At 39.3% G+C, this 27,875-nt stretch overlaps 2 protein-coding genes across 22 annotated transcripts; both read right to left on the bottom strand.

The window, feature by feature from the left end:
* Positions 1–96: 96 nt before the first annotated feature.
* LOC126918168 (skin secretory protein xP2-like) lies at positions 97–5,939 on the bottom strand. The gene is made up of 6 exons (XM_050725805.1): positions 5,904–5,939; positions 5,561–5,777; positions 4,508–4,819; positions 3,093–3,233; positions 2,712–2,792; positions 97–2,119 (listed from the first exon to the last, which is right to left on the bottom strand). Exons 1-6 carry the CDS (start codon positions 5,937–5,939, stop codon positions 2,106–2,108), a joined length of 801 nt encoding a protein of 266 aa, XP_050581762.1. The 3' UTR covers positions 97–2,105.
* A 1,343-nt stretch (positions 5,940–7,282) lies between these two features.
* Positions 7,283–27,513, bottom strand: LOC126918912 (troponin I). 21 transcript variants are annotated; one of them, XR_007711452.1, is made up of 10 exons: positions 27,366–27,491; positions 24,754–24,797; positions 22,243–22,260; positions 21,737–21,865; positions 21,142–21,265; positions 20,548–20,648; positions 11,734–11,777; positions 11,469–11,610; positions 10,513–10,618; positions 7,283–7,913 (listed from the first exon to the last, which is right to left on the bottom strand). XR_007711452.1 is itself a non-coding variant. In XM_050727474.1 (10 exons), the coding sequence occupies exons 2-10, from the start codon at positions 24,766–24,768 to the stop codon at positions 7,848–7,850; spliced, it is 657 nt and encodes a 218-aa protein (XP_050583431.1). In that variant the 5' UTR covers positions 24,769–24,797; positions 27,366–27,513; the 3' UTR covers positions 7,283–7,847. The 21 variants fall into 21 exon arrangements, 20 of the variants coding, with proteins under 20 accessions (XP_050583431.1, XP_050583433.1, XP_050583435.1 ...); XM_050727474.1 differs by lacking the exons at positions 10,513–10,618; positions 20,548–20,648 and adding exons at positions 8,696–8,713; positions 16,990–17,090 and having other exon boundaries at positions 27,366–27,513; XM_050727476.1 differs by lacking the exons at positions 10,513–10,618; positions 20,548–20,648 and adding exons at positions 8,696–8,713; positions 19,106–19,206 and having other exon boundaries at positions 27,366–27,510.
* Positions 27,514–27,875: the final 362 nt, after the last annotated feature.

The raw sequence follows: 27,875 nt of genomic DNA, 5'->3' as shown, positions 1-27,875 counted from the left end.
AACGACTCTACATTCTGCATCTGTCAGTCTTACTGCTCCGAGATGAATACATGGTTATTACGTGGTCATTTTGAAGCTGACGTTTTACGCATGAAATACTGTAGCTCACAGAAGTATTCAAACACTTAATTTTTATATACATTATAATCTTGTCCTAGCTCTCTCTCTGGGTATTAAAACGTATTCTGACTTTGTACAATATACGATAGACCACGGGCTTTTACGCATTTATGATGAATTTGAGGATGCAAAAGCGGACAGTATGTATATGATATGCAAAAATATATAAATAAATTCAGAATTTAGTATTCATTGTATTATTTAGTGAAACAATTATCTACCTAGATTTCATTTTTTATCTGAATTTAAAAATTGCTTGAAACAACGATCGGCAAACGCAATGAACAAACGAGAAATATTTGATAACTTTTTATCGATCTTCAACATACATATATAGTTTATACTAAAAACCTTATTAAATATTGTGGTCAATATAACAAATAATTGACTGTTGAAATATTGTAATGACCTCTGCGAAATGTATGCTTCCGATAAGTATCGTATAAGTAATATCTTATAAGTATTTTATCAACGTATCTAACCGCGGTTCTTGTCGTGTTTCATTATAAGGCTAATGAAATTTTTAAATATTTTACATAACACATACAGTGTATACATGAAGGTTTTCTATGATAAATGTTCAAACACTTTTTTCGAATGAAAAATTACCAGTTTTATTTTCCTTTCCCTCGAGCGAGATGAGATTTTTCCCGTTAAGCGACCAGAGGCATATTTGCAGTAAAATGACCGTCTACTTAGTTACGCTTAGAATTATCGTGATTTTATCCATGATTAATCGTGTTGTTTGCAAATATAAACTAGAAATAATTATGATTTGCTTGTCATGTATATTAAACGTTTCAGTTGCTGTACTGCCATTAAATTGCGATACGGTTGGCGATAGTAATTTACGTTGATAGCCTGAAGAACGATTGCGCTGACAACAGAGATGGCAGAAACGGTGAAAACCGTTCAAAGTAAGACTAACCCACGTAAATTCCATTACGTAGAAAGGTCTATTGTTTCCGTGTTAACTGCGCACGCGTAGAGAAACAAAGCGACAAAGGGATTAACAGAACACATGGAATTACACCGAGGCAACATAAACAAATGATGCCTATCAACCATGTGGCGCGGTAGTAAACTAACTCCTAAATAAGGTACGCGAACGTGAAAATCAGAGCTTGCAGTCTTTGAGTATTAATTAAAGATGACGTGGCTGGAATCGTACGGCTTAATGAAATTACTGGAAGTAATGAAAACTCAAATTAATCGGAGAAGGGTATTTATAGAGTGATAAGATTCCAGATGCTGGTCGCAGAAAAAAAAACTTTTTATTACGAAATCCAATCATTTCGTGCAAGGAAGCGTTGATAACGTCTGCATCGATATACGATAGAACGCGTCGTAAATTATTTACATAAAAATTGTTGTGGTAGCGTATAACTACGTGTTTATTTCGTGTTATGTCTCGTTCGATTTCAGTCGATAGAAAAATCCGTATGACGGCTGACGAACGCTTATGATCATACGAATACAACAGAGCCTTCTTTAGAATAACAACACGGCTTATAATTTCCTCCTATGATTAGGTAAAACAAGCGGAAAAATTGCCCAGGCACCCCGTCATGATTCTCGATTTACTTTGAACAACAAGGTGTCGCAAAATCCACGAAGGAACGAAGGAAAACGCGTCAACGACAAACGTCTCTTTTTCTATCTGCCCGCTCCCCCCATTTATATGTATATATCTTCTTTCGCTTCGTTTCGCTCGCATTTCTCGAGATACGCAATAACGTATGCCATGACGTTGAAGCCGACGCGTGTGCGGGACGAAAACAATGGTTACGATAACGATGATGATGACGGTGATGACAACGATGACAAGCAACGCATGAACCATAACGACGAGTATGATACAACTCGACGTATCTGTATATCCGTACTCTATGCTTATCCGTGTACGTTTTATGCAAATTCTGACGATGTGACGAGTGGAAATCATATAGCGAGGTGACCCTTCGTCCGTTTCAACTTCGACGAAGTTACGATGCCGGTGCTGTAAATAAAATAAAAATAAGATTATTTTTATAGGAAAGGGAAATTACATTCACCTGCGTTAGCTCCTCCCACGAATTCGGGAGGGTTCGATTTAAAAAAAATTATATTAATCTATTTTTTTAGTCTTTTTAGCTAATCGTTATATTTTGTAAGAGGAGCTTGCTCGTCTCTTCTCATTTTCATTGAAGTTTCGACGATTCGTAGCAAAAGTTCTATTCGTTATTATTATTTTATTATAATCTACTGATGCTAATGAATCGATTACTGTTACTATTGTTTTATCACTTTCCATTGAACAAAAGTTACAGAAACTTCGGGAGCAGAAGTATAATTAAACGGTAGAAGTTAATGCTCTCCTCGAAGTGCGGTCGTCGTGAAACGTACAGTAAAGATGCGAAAGCTTGGTCGTTAGAAAGTTAACGAGTGTCGGTTCTAGTTCTCGTCGATGAATGTCACCGTGAACAACGGTGGTACACCTGGTACGCGATCGATGATACTATTAGTTGACTATCTCTGTAAACGTTACTTGTGACTGATGATTAGATTTTTAGTCCTCTACTAGAACCACAAATTTTTACAGCTTAACATACCGTACGTGATGAACTTCGAACCAGTTATCGGGCGATTGGGAGTGACGTTCATTGTAACTTTCAAAAGTAAAACTACCTTAGCTAGAAAATTAAGTTGAAAAGAAAACAACGTTAAGAAAATTAACGATAACGGGAGAAGAGAAAAAAAAGAGAAAGAAGAAGAAGAAGAATAATGAACGGTCGAAATGAGCACGTTGCCTTTCCATTTCTTTTGTGAACGACGTGGAATACGTTTCGTGAGTGAAAAGAGCAAAGATTAATTAAAAAATGGAAAGCGGAAGTAGCCCAGTTTCTCTATGATAAATGGCGAGAACAGATGATTAATCCTGCAATGAACAATACGTAATCGTATCAGCTAGAGTAATAAAAGAAGTAGATTACCTTCAGCGGGCGCGGGTGCCGGCGCAGCCTCTGCTGGGGGTGCAGCTGGAGCTGGCGCTCCCTCCGCAGGTGCAGCACCTTCGGCTGGTGGGGCTGCTGGTGCTGGTGCTGCTGGGGTTCCTTCCGCTGGCGCAGGTGCACCTTCAAAAATTCACGTTAGTTTTTTACCAAGTTTTTGTCACAGACACTTAGGGTTAATGAAATTAGCCCTTTGACAAGATGTAAATTCAGGTTGCCAGATTTATAAAATAATTAAGTACATATCTTTGTATCCTTAGGATTCCCTAGATTTCTGGTATTGGATAGAAAAAGGTATATAATTACAACTTTTTCTAAACATTGATAATTGCGTTATGTACGTATGTACGTACGTTATGTATCTAACTTTTAAGATATGAAACGTATGGCACAGTAAAACATCGACTGTTAGATAACTTATTAATCACACGGTCGATTATGAGCATCGATTAACAAAAAAGATTTGAGGTTGATTCTTTGTAAAAAAAATTGAGAAACAACAACGTTTATAAAATGATTCAAATAACAAAGAGTATAAGAAAAAGGGATGGAGATGTGCACAAAACAAAGACCATATGCAAAAATAAGACAATCAAAATATACAAATCGGCGCAAGTGCATTCTAACAATAAAACCGTCAGAATACCTAAGGGAAGAAGAAAAAGGACAAAAGTTAATAGCACGAGCGAGATGCGGAAATTTGGAAAATTGCAACAGGTATTAGGAAGAGGAGAAAGGAACAAGTTGTGATCTATGAGGGAATAGATTCCTCAACCTCGAATATTTAACAATGAACTGCAGTGGAAACTGAAAAAGATGTCAAGTTGGAAGACGTAATGAGCGGAAGACAAGATAGGAGGATTGTGGAACGTCCCGAGAAGTTGCAAAAGAAAAGAAAAGAAAAAGACAAGGTACAAGGAGACCAGAAAGAGTTTTAATAAGTGGGAAAGATGCAATAGGTAGGACAATTATTAGTCAGAATAAGTCGGAGTGTGAATGGAAGAGAGAGAGAGAGAGAGAGAGAGAGAGAGAGAGAGAGAGAGTGAATGGACAAATAGATTTATAAGTATAGGTATTCGTGAACCAAGTCTAATTCCAGGTTGTGGTACATATATGAAATGGCTCAAAATAATATACTTTCATATGAAAACAAAGTTATTCGATTTATCATCAGAATAAACCGATATAACGTGTGGCATGATTAGTTCAAATTATGAAGCTCCTACTGTACTGATTGTAGAGCTCGAGTCTCTTTGCAGCTAGGTTAAACGGTTAATTACCATCGTATCGACTGAAAATACGACTTTGCGATGACAAGCGAGGAGTTAGATGGAAAGAAAGTTAATGTCACAGAATCGTTTGCAAATGAGCCGTCATAAATGCTATGACAAGATCACCTTCTGCCGGTGGTGCCGCAGGCGCGCCTTCCGCGGGTGGCGCACCTTCCGCTGGTGGCGCACCTTCCGCTGGCGGTGCTCCTTCCGCTGGTGGTGCTCCTTCCGCTGGTGGTGCAGGAGCTGCACCCTCAGCAGGAGGTGCACCCTCGGCAGGAGGTGCACCCTCGGCAGGAGGTGCACCTTCAGCAGGAGGTGCGGCCGGCGCGCCTTCCGCTGGTGGCGGCGCTGTTCCATCCGCAGGAGCAGCTGGTGGTGCTTCACCTTCCGCTGGTGGTGCCGCGCCTTCTGCAGGTGCAGCCGCCGGTGCACCTTCTGAACAAGTACATGCACCTCACGTTACTAACACTACTCTATTCTAAGATGGAATGGACAGACTGTGACAAAGTGCGACTTGTCCTCTGGAATTTCTTTTGCCGTTGATGGAGCACCTTGCCCGCATCGTTATCATGAAAGACGAAAACACATGGAGATTATTGAAGATAATAAATGATACTGATAAAAGACTTTTAGACTTTCAGATCCTTCAGAGATGTTGCGGAAGACCGCAAGGGAGAAGTTTGATAAATCACATTTTTCTGTTTTTACAGGAGAACAATTGAAAAAGTCAGTACATTATCGATTGATCTCGTTTTGACAGCAAAACTAAGCGTTACGTGTCTTCAATAGAGTAAAAATCTAATTAAAATAATTCAAGCGGTATGGTACAAATGAAAAATATGAAAAATACATTCTCTTAACAGGAGTCGATTGTTTTTTTTTTACAAAACTTCGTAGATTTATCATGTCGTATTTAAATCGCTTTATCTATAATTAATGTTTAATCGCTATATCTTTAATTTTACTATCTAAAGAACCCTGTTAATGTAAAGAATTATTTCCTTTTTAATCATGTTCCATCTGCTAAAATAGTTCTTTTTAGTTATAAAGCGACATTAAACTCAGCGAATCATGAAAAATAGATTTGCCATACTTTTCCCATTTAGTCCAAAAATTATTATACTGATATGTTACGCTACCAGATACAATAGATGACGTGATACGCAGTTCACTGACCTGCTGGAGGTGCTGGCGCTCCTTCTGCAGGTGGAGCACCTTCCGCTGGCGGAGCTCCCTCAGCAGGAGGTGCTGGTGATGGCGCTGGCGGTTCTGGCGATGGCGTTGGAGCTGCTTCTGGCGGTGGAGGTGCAGGTGTCGGTGATGGTGTTGGCTCCGGCTGTGGTGATGGTGTTGGTGCAGGTTCCGGTGTCGGTTCTGGAGGTGGAGCTTCCCCCTACGCAAGAACACCCTATAGAACTATTTGACTACTAAACTTTGTACCACATACGTATACTAATAGCATGCAAAATAATTACTGTACTTAGTATGCGAACCACCTCTTCAATGGAACATTGCTTACGTTTTGCAGTTGTTTATAACTTCGTTTCAAATGCATGTGATTCAAACGTTAAATAATACCATAGAAAAATCATAAAAACCGTAACAACATTTAACTTGCACAAGTAGTAGAAGGTAGTGCAATTTAATTCAGCAAGATCTGTAGCACGCGGTCAGGATAAAATTACATTTCCATCCTCGTAGCACGTCGACGACACACACGCATTAAATTACGCGATTTACGGTCACCGTGCACATTTCGCAAATGTAGTCGCATTAAAGCGTCGTTTATAGATACATCATTTGTCCAGGCGTACGATAATAATGCTTTATGTAACGCTCAAGAGCTTGCGACGTGGAGCCATCCTCTCCCGTGGCTATTCGATAGCGTAAATCAATGATCATTTGCGATAACGAATATTGTCAAGATAATTAAACAATGGCGCCGTAACGATAAACGTTGCTAGGTAATTTCAATGCGCGTCCGTCGAATGAGTTTCGTGTGCACATCGTAACTGCGTCCCTTGCATATATAATTCTGGTCGCGTGTTCGTCTGAAAACCTGGATGTAGAATTTAAGCGAGAAATTGGCTGACGAACTATGGTAACGATCGAGGTACTGTAAACAGCGTTATTTTTCGAAACGCGACGAATCGCAAAGTAATAACGAACATGCTGTTCGCGAATGCTATGTTTAAACGTAAACAATGTACAGATATAGCGAACATTATATCGAAGCTTTACAAATACAATAGCGAATCGTATTTAAGCGTGAATCTACGTGTTGAACCTACCGTGCATTGAAAATTAAATTCTGTTAATTTTCTTTTTCATTCTCTTTTTCTTTTTATGAAACATGTAAACAAAAATTGGTTAGAAAAATTAATTAAAAGGTGTCAACAAATTTTTTAAATGACACAGGAGCTTAACGTGAAGGTTTCTTAAAGCATCGTCGATATTTATAAGACGTGGCGTAAAATTTCCCGGTAGAATGTGCACGCCTCACTGTGCGCTCTGCCATTCTATACGCCTCGTTGATTCTTTGACAGGTTTACAGTCTTGCCAAAGAGCGAACGCTGGAACGCGACAAAAATTTGATTTCTCGCGCAAAAGCTAATGATCGCGTTCTAATTGAGTCATTGGCGGAATTAACAGCATTATTTAAATGCTCGATCTTAATATTCACTTCGATGCGACACGAATGCAATTAAGATTCTTCTAACGTTGAATTTAATCAAAGGCCGACAGTTTTAAATACACTCAACACGGTACTCATCTATATGTAAATTTGTTGTCCTAGTTTAAAACCAGCGTCTTCGATCTTACAACATAAAACATAAATGATTATACAGGAAGAACAAAGGGATCGTGATGTTTAGGAGAATGAACACACAGGCGCAATGTATTTCATTGTCGTTAAATATTTTGCTTTACAATTAAAATCTTAATTAACGATTCCCTTTCTTTCTTGCTATTCCATTACGTTTCATTTCTCCCTTTATCCGGTTCACAGAGAATTGCATCAACATGTACAGTAGGATTAGCGTGTAAAAAAAAGAACATTGACAGACGGAAACGTGAACGGTACAGGGTTTCTGTTTCTTTTAAAAAAATATACATATACATATCTTGTAGACGAAGAGAAAGATAAAAACTGGTCAGTCACAAAATTCTGTACTATGGATTAGAACTCGGACACGAAAGATATTCGATAGATTCTCGATAATACATCGAGCAATCATCGTAGACGAAACATATAAACAACGTGTTTTCTCTTTTGCGTGCATTTCGGGAGTTTTCTTTCTTAGACGTTAAGTTAATCGAGACGATGACGAGAACAGAAAAAGAAAAATAAAGACAGAATAATAGAAGCAATAACGAGGAGGTTTGTTGCGTCGAGTTATGTTATCGGATGGATGGATGGACGATCCCTTCTCGAAAACGTCGAGAGCGCGTGTCAATAGCCTCATGCCTCCACCTCTTCTTCCTTTACCTTCTTTTCGTCGCCTTTCTTCGACCAGTCGGGTTTCTTCTGCAAAAGTTTAGAAAACACATGTGAGATGGTCGCAGTTTATGAGCATAACTCGGTCAAATTTGCACACGCTAGGTCCGGGGTTAGCGCCATGGGAAACTTTCGCAAAGCAGGGTAACAACACGTAGGTGATACTTTTGCGCGGAAAATTTCCTCTGGCGAGGAGCGAAAAATTCATCGCGATAAATTACTAACAACCGCTCGTGTATTTTCGTTACGACGCTTCTCGTACATACGTATGCGCTTACATCGTACAATCGTGGCTCGAAACTTGTTGAATTGAAAGTTTCGGCTGTTTAAAACAAGCATCGCCAATTGAATAATCTCCGATGGAAGTTGCGACGACGTGTGACCTTCTCTCTTTATCGTCATCCAAAAAGCCGTGCAGTGTGTTAGTGAAAAGGAGGCGAGAGAAGAGTCCGGTGTGAAAAAGATTAAAAAGAAAAATTCATCGAGGTTTCCTAGAAAACATCGAAATACTTTCGCCGAGCTGGTCATTTCCGACGATAAAAACTTGTAGCGAAAAATACGGAAAAAAGTTGCTAAAAAGAAAAACGAAAAGAACGAAACGTCGAAGAAAAAAATGTAGAAATTCGCTGAAACCAATTATCGCGTTTTTGTATCGTTAAGGGGGCCCAAGCTTTCTCAATCTAATCCTAGAGTTTCTTCTGCTTCGTTCCTTCACACCATCCCTGTAATCTATATCATATCTAATACACGCACTAACTGTATTCTCATACTAGAAGCATGCCGATCTACGAGTTGATCGTTTAAAGCTTTACCTTATCTTTTGACGCGTTCTGCGAACATAATGCAAGAGCAACATCATTAGTCAACAGATAAGACATGGACAATTATTAGAGCGTACATACTAATTAATAACTTAACGATTAACGGGTCGCTCGTGATTCATTCGACCGATCCAAGTCCTTGTTTCATTTCCAAGTCGCTCCTTTCGATCGTAGAGAATGAATCACGTTCGATAAGAATGGCGTGATCGAACCGTGCGTCGAACATCGCAAATGCTATTTTATCGCGACTCTACATGTCCGGATATTTTTAATACGAATCGTGATTTATTTTAGAATTGTATTGTTTGTATCGGGCCGTAAAGAATAGACGATCGATGCACGGATCGAAAGAAAGATTCAGACGGGACAACAATCCTACACATGTACAGCCTGGAAGCATGGCAGCCGAATAATGGCGGTAAAGGCAAGCTGCAAAAGAGCTTATTGCATGTTGGAAAGAATTTTAATTGAAAGTGATGCGCGCGACGCTTTCGCGGCTGGCCATCGTTTTACTTTGTTTTCTGTACGTTTTGCGTAGCACGCGGATAATTGTTTCCTAAACGAAGGTACTTTTGCATGAAGGAGCCTGGCGCGAATAACGAGATCAAACAGAAGATAAACGAAATGGATGCAGACAGAGTCAATGAATGAATAATTAAAGAAGGTAATAGAGAAAGGAAGGAAGAAAGAAAGAACAGGCACTTGTGAGTAAAGCGCTTCTGCGATTACGTACGAAACGAAGAAGAAAGTCTGTAAGTCTTAAATATTAACTTTGTAAGCCATTCTCACCTTTTCCTTTTCTTTTTTTTTTTTTATTTTTACATCGCTTCTTTTTATTCTTTATTGCATTTCTTTTCTCTCTTTTCTTTTTTTTTATATCGCGTATTGGCTCTTTATTACGCAATTACCGACATTCTTTGTGAAATGGCATTAAAAGTAGGATAGAAGAAAGGAGAAAATAAAAAGTAGACGCGTTAAAAGCAAATTAGGTACGATCTCGCGAATAACCCACGGTATTGTCGTCGAACACACAAGACGTATAAAAGAAGAAAGATCAGTGGAGCTTAAAGAAAAAATTAGTGGAGCAGAACGAAACGATTCTCGATAACACTCGACCCATTCTTATCGGATATTCCGTAAAATCGTCGGGATCGCATTCATTCACTGCGTTTTATAGAGGAGGCGAACACATTTTCATATTCGCGCAAGATCGAGTCTCGTCGAGTATGGTTCCTTGTGCAAAAGAAGTGAATGAAAAAAATGTATCAGAAAATATGTCGCTGAATGAAACGAAAGAAAATATCGAGGAAAGAACGAGCTACGGTCGAACAGGGTGGAAAGATACAAGTAATGATCTTCGAGAAAAATTATTTGCCTATTTTTGACAAGCACTTTCTTCGATCGTTTATTAACACAACATTCTTTGGCGTTCTATTATGTTTCTTTTTTTTTCTCTCTCTCGGTTTTGCTCTCGTTTGATGGCGCGCGCGAAAATTCGATTTCAAAAATAATAACTTTGGCTTACGACCTAATGCAATTCATACAACGAGGAACGGTTTATAGAGGTACAATAAAATCAAGAAAACAAAAAACCACCGGCAAAATGGAAGAGCGTTTACAAACGGTTCGATGGAAAGCGGTAAACAGGTCACGTTAATCAACGTGAAATAATATAATCGCGCAAGACGACGAAAACGTTTCCTCCAGCTATTTCTTTTCTTCGCGATTTTCCATTTCTGTTCGCGTCGTATTCACGCGGTTCGGTGTGTACGTGTTGAAGCTCTTTTTCGATAATGTATTATTATTACTTGATTGCCTGTATACGCGTGTGATTGTTCTTTTTTTTCATGTTTTCTTTATGTTTTTTTAAATCTACTTCTTCGTCTGCCACTCTGCCTTCTCGGACTTCTTGGGCTGTGGAGAACAACACAATTGCCTAGTCAACTACTAGTGGGCTACTACTGGGGGGATTTTACGTATACGAAAAAAAGGATCAAAAAGATGGCGTGCCTTTCAGGAGATCAACTGGTTTCATACCTGATACGTTAAATTCCACAAATTCGAATAATATAACCTTTTCGCAGTGTATTTACCACGAGAAAGACTCAGGCTCAAATCAAATATAAAAGCTATCAGATATAGTAAATATTAATTATTATTATACGTATTCACCGTGGAAATGTCGAACGCACGTATTTTTGTATTTATTTTATATATTTAGTTTTATTATATCGCCGAAAGATTAAAAAAATTCGCCATAGATACTGTAAACACGAATCACGGTGATTAAATCGTTTGATCTCTTTGAAAGGACGTCCGAACAAATAATCAAAATTCTACTGATACAAGGAAAAAACCTGCCGATTGGGTTTTATGCACGGAAAGAAAACCAGAGCCACAAAAACTGTCTTTCTCATTGGCTGGAAAAAAATATGTATACAGACCCACCCGTCGTATGGAGAAAAAATTCAAAACGTCCGCGTTAAAAAAGATGAAAAAACCATGACTTTTATATCATGAGTGGTACGTAGAAATATAAGACTAACTTTTAAGTTTGATCTCGAATGAAAGGAATGTACAAAAGTTAATCACATCTTCGTCGCGAAGTCTTATATTTCCGCGTACTTTAGCCGACAAACGATGCACATAAATTGATGAAACGGAAGAATTCAAAATAGACCACCGACGGGCAGGGGAAAAATGCCTACTTAAAAGTACACAGAATTTTACGACAATTTCCGTTGTCGAAAACGATCGTCCTTACCTCCTTGTCCTCTTCCTCGAGGGTGAATTCCTTCTTCTTAACCTGTTTAAGCTGGTTACGGAAGTTAAACTCGGCCGCCTTCTTCTGGAGTTTGGCGAACTTGTTTTCGTACTTGGAGACTTTCTTCAGCGTGGGTTTCATGCTAACGACATCAATGGAATATTATTAGCAAGTAAAACGTGGAATAAGTATTTATCGAACGATAAGAATAGCCTTATAAATTGGCAAAGAAATTGGTCGATCGAAGATGGAAATGGTTACTTACAATTTACCTCGAAGGTCGTTCACCTGGCTGTTCAAGTCCGCGATCTGCAGCGAGCAAACATCGTATTAGATTCACGTTTCATTCAAATCGGATAAAGATTATAATCATGCGTGCTTCTCGTCGAAATTATACCGCGGAACACTAGGAAATCGAAGAAACGATCCTCTTAGGCAACTTCCATTAGACCGAGAGAACATTTGTAAAAAGCTTCGAAAGTCGAATCGAGTAGACTCAAAGTGGATTATGCTCGAATCAATGATCGTGTTCCCAAAGGGAGATCGTTTCTCCACGTTACTATAGAACGGGGCAGTTCGTGCTCACGGAAGGGACATTCATCCCCGCGGATAGTAATTACATAAAAAAAAAAAAAAGAAAAAGAAAAAAGAGAAGCATCGAGTATTTCTTTTTAATCACAATGAACACGATTTCAGTGGCAAAAACACACACACAACACTGCATAGAAACCATGGAAAGCTTCCACGAAACATAGGAGAAATAATCGAAATCGAGCAGCAACCAGTTAAGCGGACGAAAGAACGAGAACATAGTACTCGAGCAGAAATTAGCATGCGACCTGCGTGCCAGAAGCAGGCGGGATGGGGTTTGCATACACGGAGAGGTTTCGCAGCGGATACCGAGATATTCGGTTAGCGAGTCACTCGACGAATCGAGATTGACAGTAGATTGGTTTGCTGATTAACTGCAATGCCAGGTAACTGTGATAGGATTGGAACGATGGGTGAAGAAAAGGCTCATATAGTCGGAGAGCGGAGGAAAGATTGCATTGGAAAAGTATAGACGAGGTTGTCGATGTACAAAGAGATGTAAAAATAAAAAGAAAAAAAAAAAATAGAGACACGGTGAAAATAAACCATCAGCGAGTAGATTAAAGTTGTACACGTGTAGCCTCCTCGATATACCCCGACATACGGTGCAGAGAGTAACAGGCAAAGTCAAGCTATCGTTGGATGAAATTGAACGATTAAATTAAACGCTAGTCAGTTGTTGTTAACACGTTGCTTCGACAATGCCACGATCAAAAGCCACGTTCTTCCGTTTACATTGAGCCGAAAACAAATACGGCTTTGATGGCTGTTGTTTAGGGGAAAACCGGTAAATTTATGTAGCTCAAAGCTTTATGTCGTGACACATTGACCGTGTACGGGATAGACATGGCAAACGATAAAAGATTGAACTGTACTGTAACAAATTTCATTCACTGCGATTTTCATTAAACGTCAACGGCATGTTCGCTACGGTGAAACGAAATGCATAACGCAAATTAAATAATGTATTATATATATGTATGCATATATATAATACGACTGTATGTATATCAAATAGTTGTTCTGCTCCTAGTAAATCGTTTCAACCAATATTATCTTACCATGAAGGTTTTCCCATCCGAAAAGCGGCCACTTTTTTTCTAAGGATCTTTCAAACAAATTGATTTTCTAGTGTCTTTGAATAGCTTCTGGTAAAACTTCCTCCGGAAGCCACTTGTCGGATTCTTCGCTCTCTCCCTAAGAGACGTTCGAGTCTTTCCTTTCTCGTTCCCTTTCACCTTTACGGTCGTCGATGAGAAGAAGAAGACGAAGCGAGTCGGTCAAAGGGAGAGAGAGAGAGAGAGAGAGAAAGACAGAAATAGAGAGAGAGAGAGAGAGAGAGATGGAAGAAAGGACCGACGAATCACAGACAAAGTGAAACAAAGAGGAACGTAACATAAGGATCAAGGGTACAAAGGATCAGCAATGATAGGATGTGAATTTCATTCTGGCCAATCAGGGGAAAACTGGTCACGATCAGCTCTTTATCCACAGAGGGTGAAGAGAAAAAAAGAAGTAAAAAGTCCACTACAATCTCTTTTCTGGACCGTAGGAATTCTGTTCCTCTCGCTGTTTTTCACAACCCTCTAATTCTTTAGATTCGACACGGTTCTTATCTCATCGTAAACGCGTTTCACATCTTACAAAATTAAACGATTATCAAATACATAGTTTATTAATCGATGCAACGAATATCTATCGGTATATCTATCGGTTATTTAATAATAGCTAGAAGGAAATATTTATATTTGAATAAATATTTTTATAGGAGGAACAGAGTTCCGCCAGAAAGGATCCGCTATTTACAGGCCCAATTGAACACCATGACAAGAGGACACTGACAGTCGGTGGTGCGTGCGAATCGGTGCAAAATCACTTTCGCTCGTTCCCATTTCGACATCGTAGACGCGTGTACGTGTTCGCTTTCACGTCTCTTCCACGGGACAACAGAGGGAGAACAAGAAGAAAAGAAAAGATCCGTATCGTTTCTTTTTATTGACATTCACAGACGAGAGGATTTAGAGGTGGCGGACTAATTTACACGGGACTGTTCAGACGAAAAGACAAGGGTAACAAATAAAAAAGAGAAAGAGGCTGGGCCGGAGAATTTTCACAGCATGGCACTTCGGTCTCGTGATCTTTCCACTCGGTCTCGAGACAGTCCACCTTCGTGAGAGTTAACAGTGGAATCAAGATAAAAAAAAAAGCGTGGTAAAAGGAGGTAACATACAACCAGCGTTCGATTATCTACACTTTTTTGGGGAAAGAGAGATACGATATAATACACGAGTATTCTGTTCAAACACGTAATCAAAAAGTTCAAGGGGCAGAGTTGAAAATGAGGGTCGGCAAAAATTTCAAAAGGCAGGTTTCCTTTTACATACCTACTCTTCTTTGCTTCAAATACGACATCGTGTTTCTTTTAAATATCTTCCATGATTTTCCTTATATATATGTCAGCAGCGTCTTATACGTATGTACGGAATAATATCGATCATCGTCGATATTTGACCATATTTCGTTGGATTTTTCTAGCCAGACGAGAAACAATTGGTCGAATAATATTGCAGAATGTGTTAATTTTCTTTTTCTCCACTCGCGGGGAATATGAAGTGCCATACTTCCTTTACGCGATGCAAAGACACAAGTATAATACAGGTGTCCTCGCTTTTATTTATCGAGAAAATACAACTGCAGTTTTATTGTAGAAATCGATCGATTTGTTCGCGATTGAATATCGCGATCGGCCGGAACGAAGTTAATAGAAAATCTACGATGCGTATTGACGTTGGTGCAGCGTAAAGAATTGATCCATGCTGTTAATTTAGATATCAGCCGAGCCATAAAGAATTTGTGCGCACGTGTATTGAAAGAACGTTTGGAACTTTATGAAAAAAAAAAAAAAGAACAAAACGATTGAATAACGTGTGCCAGTTATTTCGGTTGCCGGCATCTATTCAGTTCTATTCTATTTCGTTTTCGAGTTATTGTTTAAAAATATTACACGCAGACATTGATAGACACCGATATGATTTGCAATACGGTGGAAAAATTTCTACGTTCCAATAATCGATTACTTTATTTATATACACATATCATAAATAATTACAGAATGTCGTTAGTGGATATCGAAAGCCATGCGTGTTCAGAGTTAGGCAGATTTAAGAAAAAAAGCAGAGCCACTTTAATAAACATCCGGAATATCAAGCTTGCAATTCGCCAGAGGAGAAAAGTAATGGATCGCAACAAGAAGAGAGAAAAAGATGGGAGACATGAAAGGCGCGGAGAAATCAACAGAGAAAGACAGAGAGCGAGAAATAGAAAACACAATGGTAAAGCGAGCAGAGAGAAAACACGAAGAAGACGTGAAATGTACAGTAGTAGCCGATTAGCGGCGATAACGATACGATACGATTCTTTTTCAAACTTCCTCTATTCTTCCGCCTATTTACAATACTTTGTCCGTTTCGTCTGACTTTTCCGATTTTGCACCGTGCACCCACGCACGCACACGCGCACACACACGCGCGTAGTCTCACGCACACGTTTGAATCTCGCGTGACATTGAAAGGGACCACTTTGGCCCCTTCGGATTGTGTTCTTTTCCCTTGACTGTATATATGTACAATTTTTACAAAAAAAATATATATATAAAGAGAGAGAGAGAGAGAGAGAGAGAGAGAGAGAGAAAGAAAAGAGGAAAAAAGAATTGGAATTGAAAAGAGAAATGAAGAAGAGTCGAGGATGATTGTTCTATCGTCGGGACATCGCGAACATCTCATTTCACGATTCTTTTTCTCAGCGAGAACGCGTTATGCGGTCGATACAAAACGCTTGCTGCGATCACGATCGCGACGAAACGATCATTTGGCAAAATCGTCGGACCAGTCAGAGACGTGAGCTCGAGAACGAAAAAAAGGGACGCAAGAGACGTTACACTCTCGCATCTACACATTGGGATCGACTTGACCCGACAAGCGTCTCCTCCATAAGCTTGCCCAGCCCTGATTCGATTCTCGCGAGAAGCTTTTATCTTATTTCCTTTGGCGAGTTAGTAGAAAGCTTAGAAAGCCTATGTCTGCGTTATACTTGTTAGAGAGATAGAAAGATAGAGAAACAGCGAGTGTAAATCAGACGGACGTATCTATACAGGTATAGATAATGTTTGTAAGAGAAATAAAATAGAGAGAAATAAAGAGAGAGAAAGAAAGAGAGAGAAGAGAAAGAAAGGCGGTGAAAAGAAGAGAGGAGGCGAGCGAATAAATCGACGAAGTATTATCAAGAAAGAGAAAGAAAAAGTAAAATGGGGATAAAAAAAGAAAAAGAGCGATCGAGGAGTAAAGGGCAAAAAATGTTTCAATTGCGGCACTTCATATCCACGCGAAAAAAGAAAACAATTCGGTAGATTGTTTCATTCTACCCAGGAAACGACAGACGGATCGAAGAAAAGGGTAGGTAAATTACCGAGACAGGACTGACCAAGATTATACAGTACAGAATTAAATGGCCGTACGAGACGTCATCGAAATTACAAAAGTAGAGCAAAATGCCGGAAGCGAAATCGTATTTCTTTGTTTTCACGTTCGTTTTTGTACTCGCGTTGACAAAAAAAAAAAAAAAAAAAAAGAGCGAGAGAACGCAGTCGTTCCTTTTCATTGTTCGATTTCTGGTTGTTGAAAAGCCACTCAACGTGTTCTCCAAGAGAAACATCGTGAAAGAGAGAGAAAAAAGAACTCAAATAGAGACGTATGTATATGTACAGAAAGAGGGTGGAACAACGAGAGACAACGCGAAGAGAGACATTCAGAGAGGGGTTGCACAAAAGAAACGTGCGGCTGGCGGTTGCTCTCTTTCTCCTCGCATTGTTCACCGTTTGTTTTTTTTTTCTTTTTTTTTTTTTTTGCTGCTTTCTTTTATGTATCTCCTGTACCTCATAGTCCCTTTTCCGAACTTCACGCTCCAAATCCCACTTCTGACCCTCACAAAGGTAGACGCGGTCGTAATACATTTGGCAAATCTCCCTCAAATCGTCTACAAAGAACATGGAGTGTCTCTCAGATATCTTTCACTCACGTGATACGTTATTTTCACTAAATAGCCAGGAGGCAAGACGAGAGAAAAACAGACAGCTTCACATTTACGTTTCCAATTGTACATAGATACATATGCTGAATTCAATTATCGCTTCTTTACAACTTCTTTCTTTTTTTCTTTCTTTTTTTTTTAATTCCCGCTTACATCGAGACGACTAATCCGATTTCGATTTTCGATTTTCAACTTTATTAGTTTCCAACTATTACTGAAAATGGTAAATATCGAGTTTTGAAACTGTCTCTCGTTCTACTCGTGCGATAATAAAAGTCGCGCGAAAACTGAATGCCTAATCGTGTTGGGTACTCGAACCCGGCGATGTTCTTAAGAAACTGACACGAACGTGACCTGCTCTGAAATCTCTCCTTCTTTCGTTCAAATGGAAATTGTCCGATCGACCTCCATCTGTATCGAAACATAGACGAGGTTACACTCCGGTTACGTACCCTCGAAATTTCAATTCAGAACGATCGAGGAATCCGATAAAAACTAACCGCATCGCGGCGAATACGCGCAATCGAATAAGAGCGTTCGATCGAGAATCTAAAAAGAGAACTCTTGGAATTTCTTTCGCAAAGAGAAAAGGGGGTGAAGGTATCAAGAGTGAAATTTCGAGGGTGCGTTGACCCGGAGAAATAAGTACGTGGGACGATCGACCAATCGCATTATACGGTCGCAGACGTGGCAAAGTTAAATTAAATCAAAAAAGAATCACGTGGGAGGCCAGATAAAAATAATCTGTGCAGGAGACTCGTTAGGTTTTCTTCAGGCGAGCCGATCGTATTTACCTCGAATTCTTTCAACCTAATTTGCCTCTCGAGGTCAAACTTATCGCCCTCGAGCGAGTATAGTCTGTTCCAATATGTCGAACAGATCGTCTGGAGCTCGGCTAAAAGAACAAAAGTTTCAGGATGGAGAGAAAAATGCAAAAAAAGATAACAAAAAATGGAAGGATGATTTCGACCATTCTTAATGACGTGATTAAAATCTCTTGTGTTAGCGATATCTAAATTTTCGATTATAAAATGATGAAAGAAAAACAGAAAAGACAAGAAAATATAGAAGAAGATTGCATCTTCTACGAGAGAAAATAATATAGCGAAATGTCTTTGTTGATACTTCGTTGAATTACACGGCCGATAATATCTTACCATTGACGTTGTTTTCCTCGTCGTTTCTATCGAAAATTTCACTATCGTTATACTACTGTACCATGGGTTTAAATCGCGGAGGGGATAAAGAATCAAGGGATATAAAAGTGAATGAGATTCTCGCGTTTTGAAAGCAAGAAGCACGAAGCTGACAACTGCGTGAACGTTAACCTGATACGAAAGAGAAGGAGTCGAAGGGAAAATGAAGGAAACGTATTTTCGGAATAGTACTGGCGCCACAAGGTGGTCTAGTTGCCTACGCGCAAATAAACGAAAGAAAAAAGAAAGAAAATCGTTGTTCTACGTGAAATCGCTCAAGATAGGAGGACTAGGTATTCAGCATTATGATATTATTTGACATCTACTGGCTGCGATTCTACGAATCACGCGTGCCTGCTGCTTTTGTTCTTTTTCTAATCATTACGTACGCTCTAGGAAGACGTTCTAAAACTAGTCAAAAGAAATATTGCGAATGCTACGTTAGAATTGGTGCAATTAGATGATTCAGCCTCGATGCCTAAGTTCAATTCGTCGTTAAAGGTAACAACAGCCGAAACTTCAATTTCGTTTAAGACAACAAAAACTGATTATTATGTTGAGCGGTTGTGCTAGCAAAAATGTCCTTGCGTACTAATGAGAAAAAAAGATTCAGAACAAAAGGATAAAAGAAAAAAGAAAAAAAAGACACGATATAAAAGAAGAACGGAAAGAAAAATATTCTGTTCTCTGCTTTGTTAATTGCAGCGTCATCTGTTTTGTTTTTTATCTTTCTTTTTCTTTTTTGTATATCGAAAACTTTTCGACCTCGAAATCCTTCTTGGCGACTTCGTACTCAAGGTCGTACTTTTCCCCCTCGAGAGCGATGATCCTCTTATGATACTGGATCAGAATGGACTTCACGTTAGCTGTCAAAATTCCAAGTCACCTTGAAACATACTCCTCTGTTTTCTTCCAAGCAGTATGATCGATTTTAACCAGTAATGTATCGTTTGTTTTCTCTGTTAGACTCTAAGCGTTTCATTGCTCGACGATAGTTGTATTATCGATCGACTTAAAACAAACGAGCGCCCGATACATAACATTAAAACACAAAGTAGTTTATCGTGTCACGTTTGTCGCTTTGTTAACCGCTAAGGACAATGTGTCAAAGCAGGGACAAGTGTGGCGGTGAGTCTGGTATCAAAGCTGAAATTTGTCAACGACGTTACGAAGTGTCAGCGTTGCTTTCGAGTATGTCGACCAAATTGAGTGTCTCTTCGATTACAATCACGAGTGGAAAACACGATATAACTAGAAAATTGAAGAGGGAGTAGTGGCGTGAACATAGAAAGCAATGTGAAAACGATTAAATACGTCGGACGTAGAAATACACGCGGGAAAAAAGTGTCGAACAGAAGCACGCGTCTCTCGAAACCAAACGAGTTACCATTATTATATACCGTGAGTATAACTCCATCATACACGAATATAGCGTTTTCTGGCGACAACTTGTGAGAACACAATAAGTTAATACGTGAATAATCCACGATTGCTCAGCTTACTATGTATAAAATACGTCGAGGTAGCATTAAACGAAGAGCAAAGACGATAAAACGGTAGATAGATCGCGCGCACAAATAAATGCGAACAGAAAAAGTTTTGCGAGAAAGAGTAACAAAGATAAAGAAGTATAGAGACAGAGAAAATAGCCGTGTTATGAAAGTGAGAAAGATCAGAGATATAAATAAAACAATAAATATTATAGAAACACGGAGAGACGAAATGCGAAGCTCGCGACACTTGCTCGGATTACGCGAAACCGATCGCGATCAGAACGAATTACGTTTAGCAAAGAGTTCGACAAGATCTTATATTTGAAAAGTTAAAACAAAGAAGAAAAAAAGCGAAGAATAATTTTTACACTTCTTAAAAAAAAAAAAAAAAAGGAGAAAAAGAAATAATTGAAATTAAAAAAATAAAAATAAAGGAGAGAAAAGTGCATCGTCATCTAGACGATAAAAATACGTTTTGGTTACTTATAAATAATCACAATGTTACGGTTGCGTAACACGACCGATCCACCAAGAGTTTTCGAGCACTTTGCCAAACGTATCCGAGGCTGTTCGTCATCGCAAGTGAACGCAACCGAGCAAGCGCGGCACATTACTCAAGTGCAACAACATTGAGCATCGTTACGGTGTCGTGAATGCCTCGTTATTTGCACGTCTCGTAATGTTCTCGCAACTGATTCTCTTTCTCGTAAGTACCTCGTAGTCCTTCTTCTTCACAACATATTCGAGGTCGAATTTTTGATCCTCCAATGCTGTGATCCTATTGTGGTATTCACGCAGCACGCGCTTCACGGTTTCTGTGTGGATCAAGGTGAAAAAAGATCGGACAGAATTCATCATATTGAATTTGAAACAGCACGAGGGAATATTCAAGATTCTCGCTGTTAAAGCGAACGTTTAAACAAATTAGCAGCGTCGCGACGTCGAAGTGTCCGGCTATAATTTATGCACGAACGTGGAAGAATCTTCGGGATGTAATTCGTGAGATTCGGCCAACTTCAAAATATCCTGTGTGCTCGAAAAACGAGGAGATGGCCTGCGAACAAGTGTGAGCAGGACGAACGAAAAAATTTCGGGCACGACAATCTGTCACATCGAATCGAAATTGCTTCACCCGCGTGTATCTGTCGATGTCAGATAAAAATGAAATTTCTATAGACCTGCGGTAAGGTGTTGTTCGATCTTCGACCCTGACTGAATTGTTAGCAGTCTAACCACGCGCCGATGAACCGAGAAAAACGCGGCTATAGTGTTATCGAGTAATACATTTTTGGAAAATTCTGAAAGTACCTTCGCTAGCGTCGTCCACGTTCTTCGGCTTTCCACAACGTTCCTCGATAATGCGCCTTCTCTCGGCTGCCTTTCTCTCTTGCTCCTTTTTCAATTCCTCCGCGGCTTTCTTTCGCAGCAACAGCTAAAGGCGCACAGACGAAAATACTTGTCAGAACATGGTTCGATAAAAAGAATGGAATTTCGTTTGGAGAAAACTTCGAAAATTCTACAGATAAAAATTGATGGACGAGTCGTTATTAACTATAGGACAAAAGCGGTGAAAATGCTTTCGAAAGAAAACTACGTAAAAATTTCCTTCCGAAAAAAGAATCTTTCGATAAAATAAATACGAAATTTTACTCTTTTTTTTAGCAAGCAAAAAGGGTTTGCGATCATTTTAAAGAATTATCTTCAATTTTAAGGAATTTTTTAATTATAGAATAAGCACGATTGAGTCACAAAGTAACGGAAACAACGCAACAGTTAAATATAGGAAATAAAGCTGGAAATATAAGCTAAATTGCATAAAAATACAATGGTCGTGAAATATTATTCGAGCATCGATTAAACGTTTATAATATAGTAGGATATTACCAAAGAATAGAAAGCTTACCCTAAGCTTCTTCTTCCTGTCAGGGGTCATGAAACCCTTCTTCGCCTTCTTGGCTTTGGAAGCCTCTTCAAGGCGGGCGCGGACCTCCGCCCTCTTTCGATCCGTCTCCGCCTGTTTCCTCTTCTTTTCCTACATTTTTTGTATCGTATGGACTCCCTTAAAATGTCTTATCTGACAATAGCCCGAAGCAACGTTTAACGAAGCATCTCGAAAAAGTCTCTCATAAAGAAAAGATATTTAAAAATAATATAAACGAGTAAGATAATAAAAACCGTCGGTCTTTAGGAAGGAGAAAAAGAAAAAAGAAAAATAAGGAAAATAGATATAAATGATTTCGCAATTTTCGACGCGGCCTGCAACGAGCCTTTAATACGAAAATTATTAGAAAAATCATTCGATTATCTCGACAAGTTATTGAAAAAGTTTCGCGGGCAGGGCCGTCCTTCTTTTCTTGACTTTAAGTTTCACCGATAGTTTCCCCTATAGTTTCCCCTTTTCTTACGTACATCCTCGAGACGTTTCCTCTGTAAAGGGAAATAAAAAAGCCATCGTGAGAAAAATCGTTCCTGTGGATTCCGTATGAGCGGAACACGAAGCATTCGAACGGATACAATAAAATCATAAAAGAATTTTCAAAGAGCAACGTGTTTCGAATTCCGCATTTTGAAAGAGCGCCAAGCGTTGAGAAAGCGATATCGTTCGCGTGATTTGCGATATAAAGTGCGCGATATCGTTATACGTCAGTCAACGATAGATCTCGATTAATTTATGCGTTTGATTCGTACAGATTGGCATCAAGTACCATGCAATAGTTCGCGTATATTTTAACCGGTAAATATTGTCAAATTGAACGAAATGAGACATAACATTATGACATAACATTTAGTACATAATACACGAAGGATAGGCGCGATTAGCATGCAGCTGTCACACAAGGACGCTATACGTCACAGGACACAGAAATATTCTGTGTTTCATGCGATTATATTATCTACGTTACCTCAGCTTTCGGATTACTAGATGGCTCGTGCTTGGAGTTCTAGTCTACCGCTACGTAGTCATACTAACGACTATTCTTAATCGAATTAATAGAATAGTAACAAATGTTAGACATTTCTACAACGTGGAAAAGAACATTAAATGGCACGGAAGAATTACAGAGGCTGTATTTCTATTCCCTCTCCCCTTACCTAATATATTACATTGATTTACATTTAGAACGAACTTCTGCCAAGATTTATGTCGCCGAAACTCTGACAGAATTCCAGTATTTTCTTATCTTAGTAGCAATACCTTCCGTGCCAATTCGAATGCAAAATCGGGACGAGGACAGGAGAAGACAAGTTGTAAGGAAAAGTTGAAAAATACAAGTTACAGGGATATCGATGGTATATTTTTACAATCAACGGGAACAAGTCGCAATAGGGAAGAAAAGTTAGGAGGTGCTGTAAAATAACAGGAAAGGGATAGTTGATAGAACAAATAAGGTACACAAGGGAAGCACGACGCACGGTGGTAAATAAGGTTGAAATAGGGGCGAGAACCTGACGATAAATCAGAAGAACAGTCCACCCCGCGTCGTTCGTAATATTTCCGGATCTATCCTTTATTCTTCGGGTCCCGATGAGATTTCACGTTCGAAGGATACTACACGTACTTTTGGACAGGTGAAATAACCTATCAATTATTGATTGAAACTTTCGAATATTTTTCTTCTCGATTTCGCGGGAATATCGATAACGTTGGCTGAGAAAGAGGATTCAATCTGTTATATCCTCGAGAAGCTAAAATCGCGTTAAATTGATCGAAGACAATTTCTTCCACGGGGATAGACCGTGATATTACGAGAAATCCAACCCTTTTTCGCAAGAAGGAGCGGATAAGAAGGATATAGAAGAAACAGGGATAGAATGGAAAGTCTGAGAAAGTTTCTAACGAAAGGAAAGATTAAACTTGTGCGGTCTCCTCGTTATTCCGTGAGACAGTGTGAACTAATGCCAAACTGTATGGTTCGTTGTCGACCACTGTTCACAGAGTTACGTCAATTTTCTACTGTCGAGAAAAGGTACATATAACAGGGCTTGGTCGGTTGAAGCCCCGGTTCTACCAACACTACGTCGCTAACAAAAACCTCTGCTATCAATTATAGATAATAATTGATATTTAACTTCCAAGCAAACAAGTTACTCAAAAAAAAAAAAAAAATTTAATCCACGAAAAAAAGATGCGAGAAAATGTTAAAAATTCTATTCTAAGGTAAAAAATCGTTCGTTCTTCGACGTTTTTTGTAAAATGTAGCACAAACGGAGATGTGGTTTTTTTGGATATCAAAAAATGGACGTTAATTACGTTTTCGTTCGAACTAATGATCGTTCCGATGTGAAAAAACTACAGTATTTTTACAGGGGTCTCACAAGCACAAAGCTCACAAGCAATGCGTACCTTTCAATGCCATTAACTTTACTGCACGGTCCCAAGTAGACGGAAGATCCATCGTTCGCCATTTTCGTGTAAAGTCAAGAAACAGATGCACCCGGTAGTCGTAAGAAGAGAAACATAAAATAAAGAGAACATTTTAGAGATATTAAAGCCTGTATATCCTCGTGAAAACGTCTTAGAACGATACGAAGAAAATTTCGAATATTCGAAACTCGAAGCTTCGTGTTATTTTTGTAATTCGAAACCCAGGTAAATGAGAATTTGTATAAATAGTTTATCAGAATATTCCGAATTTACGATGCGAATATATTTTTATTCGACTAATAATATTCCATAATAATCCAATTAAGTTTGTACTTAAACTCATATTATAATGTGATTTTCCAAAGAGAGATTTGCTAAGCTTTTAATTCTTGGCAACATCGATGCTTCTTTAAACAAAAAGTAAAAAGATAAGCGTTCCAAGTTTCGAAAGTTTCGACGCTTCGCAAAGTTCCCGATTCCAGTTTCGCGAGTCTAAAAATCAAGTTCCCATCCGTCTCTGGTATAAATTAAATTTTCCAAGATACCCACCTAACCTCATCGTCCGCCATCGTGGTACCTGGCTGCTACACCCGTCTACCTAAAAATAAAGCGCGCAAGGTGTTGTTTCACGAATTCGTGGCAAAATAACAATAACGTCGCGTTACGTCAACGGCGTAAATACGATCGTTTCGACGACACGGATAACCGAATGAAATGCAAACATTACACGGGTTTAAATATAAACTGCGTGTAGAGAGCGGAGAAGAAGTGGGTTGAGGAGAAAATTTGCGAGCGCGGAAAAAGGGGGGAGGGGAATCGAAGAAGATTTCCGATTGCGTCAGTGGATAAATTTTTCTTTCGTTGGCCGGTGATAGCCGTTCCTACAGATCGACGCGATAAATCCTACATTCTGAACGTAAATTTTGCCTCTCGCTGCACGATCAGCAACGGTATAGAATATCCGGGGCTCGAAAATAGACGCGGACCGTCCCCACTTTTCGAGCCGTGCGTCGCCGAGACGTCGCTACGTCGACGATCCAAATTTGGATGCAACGACCCGGTAGATCGCACGTCTCCTCGAGACTCCAACTCGATCCGATGGCGAAAACGGGAAGGCAAATCGAACTGGAGAAAACGAGAAACGTCGCGGGATCGTTCTCGGAGAAACGTTATCTCCTCCGCTATGGAAATTGTTTCGTTAAAACTGAAATTGAATGTAAAACAAAATGTAATCCTTGTAGACGAAATCCGTGTAGATGAAATAAAAGAAAGAAAAAAAGAGAAAGCGAAAATATTGAATTAAAGATTGTCGATATTATAGGAGATATTATAAAATCCAAGTATATTCAAATACGAATATTCATTTTCATCAAATCATTTTTCTTCCTTGTAATATCGAAACAAGAAAATGTAAACGTGAAAAATAATACTATGAGAATGATGAAACGTTAGAGAAGATTTCGTTGATAAATGAGAATACGAAAGCTCAAAGTAATTCATTTCCTTGGCAAACATCTTACGTGCCGACGTGGTCGCGAAGGTAGTGAATCAGAAATAATGTTTGAAAATAGATATCAAATTTATTGCACGTTTGAATTGTATAACCTGGTCGTGTGCAACAGTAACCATACTCAAAATGTCATTTGTCCTCGTATAGCAAGGATATCTTACTCCTTGAATGTAAAATCTACTCTTTGTCAAATATTTTTTCCTTTCTTCAGCTAGAAAATCTAGATTTTAATAACTAAATTGTCCTTTGATAATCGATCCTTTCTTTTTTCGGGCGGTATATATATCAAAAACTATGAAAAATAACGAAAAATCATCAATTCACAGAAATTTCATTCTATCACTGGCAATTGCTTTATATGTATAATGGACGATCGCCCTCGCTAAGTATAGATTCCCTCTCGTTCGAACCATTCCAAGACACGTCCCACCGAGACTTCAATGTGTGTCTCGTCTCCGATGTCAAAGAAGATCCCGGCACCGTAAAAATAGAAAACACGCAGAAGTCTACCTCGGATGATCCACGATAGCTAGGCCATCCTCTATCAACGAGAATCGCGTGCTCGTTTTTTTCCCTTCTCGAAAAATCCAGCATCCTAGCGAGACATCGTGAAGAAGACACGCCATCGCCGTTCTTTTCCTCGCACGAAGTTGAAAAACGTGGAGGAAAATTCACGAGAGACAAAAACGAAGTCGGAAGATTCGCAAGCTTTTTTTCTTGCAAGAGGCGAATGATAAATGGCGATGACATGGACGCGTCTAAAGTTATATTGGTCAAGAGAATATTGGTAACCGCGACGAATACTGGTACGAGGCTGTTTACGTAGATCCGCGCGGATTCACGTAGCAACCGAAACGATAATGGAACGATCACCAGCGACTTCTACTTCGAGCATATTCATCGAAGAATTACGAAACATACAGGAAACTGAGTAATTTAATCATTTGAAATGTCGTATGGGAAGTTTAATTGTTTTTCCTATCCTGAGGAGGCTTAAAGGCGTTTCGAATATAAATTCGGAAATATAAATTCGAAAAAATTAAGGGACACTAGTACGGATTTCCAAGATTTCCAATAAAAAGAAATCGTTCAACTTTTCGAAACTATGGAATATAAAAGAAATTAAATAATTTAATTATTTGAAATACGAAATACGAAAGGTTTAATTATCTTTCCGATCCCGAGGAAATTTAAAACGATTCAAATATAAATTCAAAGACATAGAGATCGAGACTAAGAGACACTGGTATAGATCTCCAAGATTCACAATTTCGTCGAAAGGAAAAAAGAAACGTTCACCTCCTCGCGAAAAGGAGAGATTAGACGAATCGAGAGTACAAAGTCCCGGTTCCTGTCACTGGAAGATAACAGACGTAGGATCTCACTCGAGGCCGGTTTCCGCGGGAAACGTCACAATCGCTGGAGACGAGTCGAAACGTCGGGCAACACTCGTGACCTTGAAAATAGTCTCTCTGTTAAGCACACCTCTCACTGGCACTCGATACTCGACGAAACGAGAAGCGACCTCGCAGAGGTGGTCGGTTCGAAGAAGAAAAATCCTTCGCGTAGTCAGCCGCGAATCCTGAAGTGAATCGCAAGGATCGTGCGACGACGCGTTCCAGGAGGCTCCCGGCCGAACATGACGATTGAGCTTACCTTGAGAAGAACTTTAGCTGGCTACGACTGGCCAACCGGACCTTAGGCAGCTGACTGTGCGATCGTGAATCCCTAGTCGACGTCGTGAACCTCCATCGTAGGCTGTTCACGTGGTAGTAGCCGACCAATGACGACTCGCCATTGGTCGCACAAGCATTTTTAGGCGAGAGCTATGCCCGCTGTGCTTGCTGCCAAAAATAATCGGAAACTGAAAACGGAGCCGAGCCTGCTTCGTCGTTCGTTCAGCTGTACGTTCGATCTACCGCTTGTCCTCCAATACGTTTGATTAAGTATGTTAATCTAATTGTTATGAATGTCGAGAAGAAGACAGGTTTCCTTCATTTCTTTTCATATCGTTAATGAAGGTCGATCGATCAGACACACCAATTCTAGTTAATTGACACAGTTCTCGCACTTAAGAAAACGTTTAAGCCTATTGTCTCGTGCAGAGACAACAGCTACTTAATTAGAAGCACGAAAATTTCCGTAGGTGTAGTTATTTGAGGACTT

Source organism: Bombus affinis, chromosome 7 (genome assembly GCF_024516045.1).
Source record: "Bombus affinis isolate iyBomAffi1 chromosome 7, iyBomAffi1.2, whole genome shotgun sequence".
Taxonomy (NCBI): domain Eukaryota; kingdom Metazoa; phylum Arthropoda; class Insecta; order Hymenoptera; family Apidae; genus Bombus; species Bombus affinis.
Note: the sequence above shows the minus strand (reverse complement) of the source record. Positions and strands in the feature narration are given on the sequence as shown.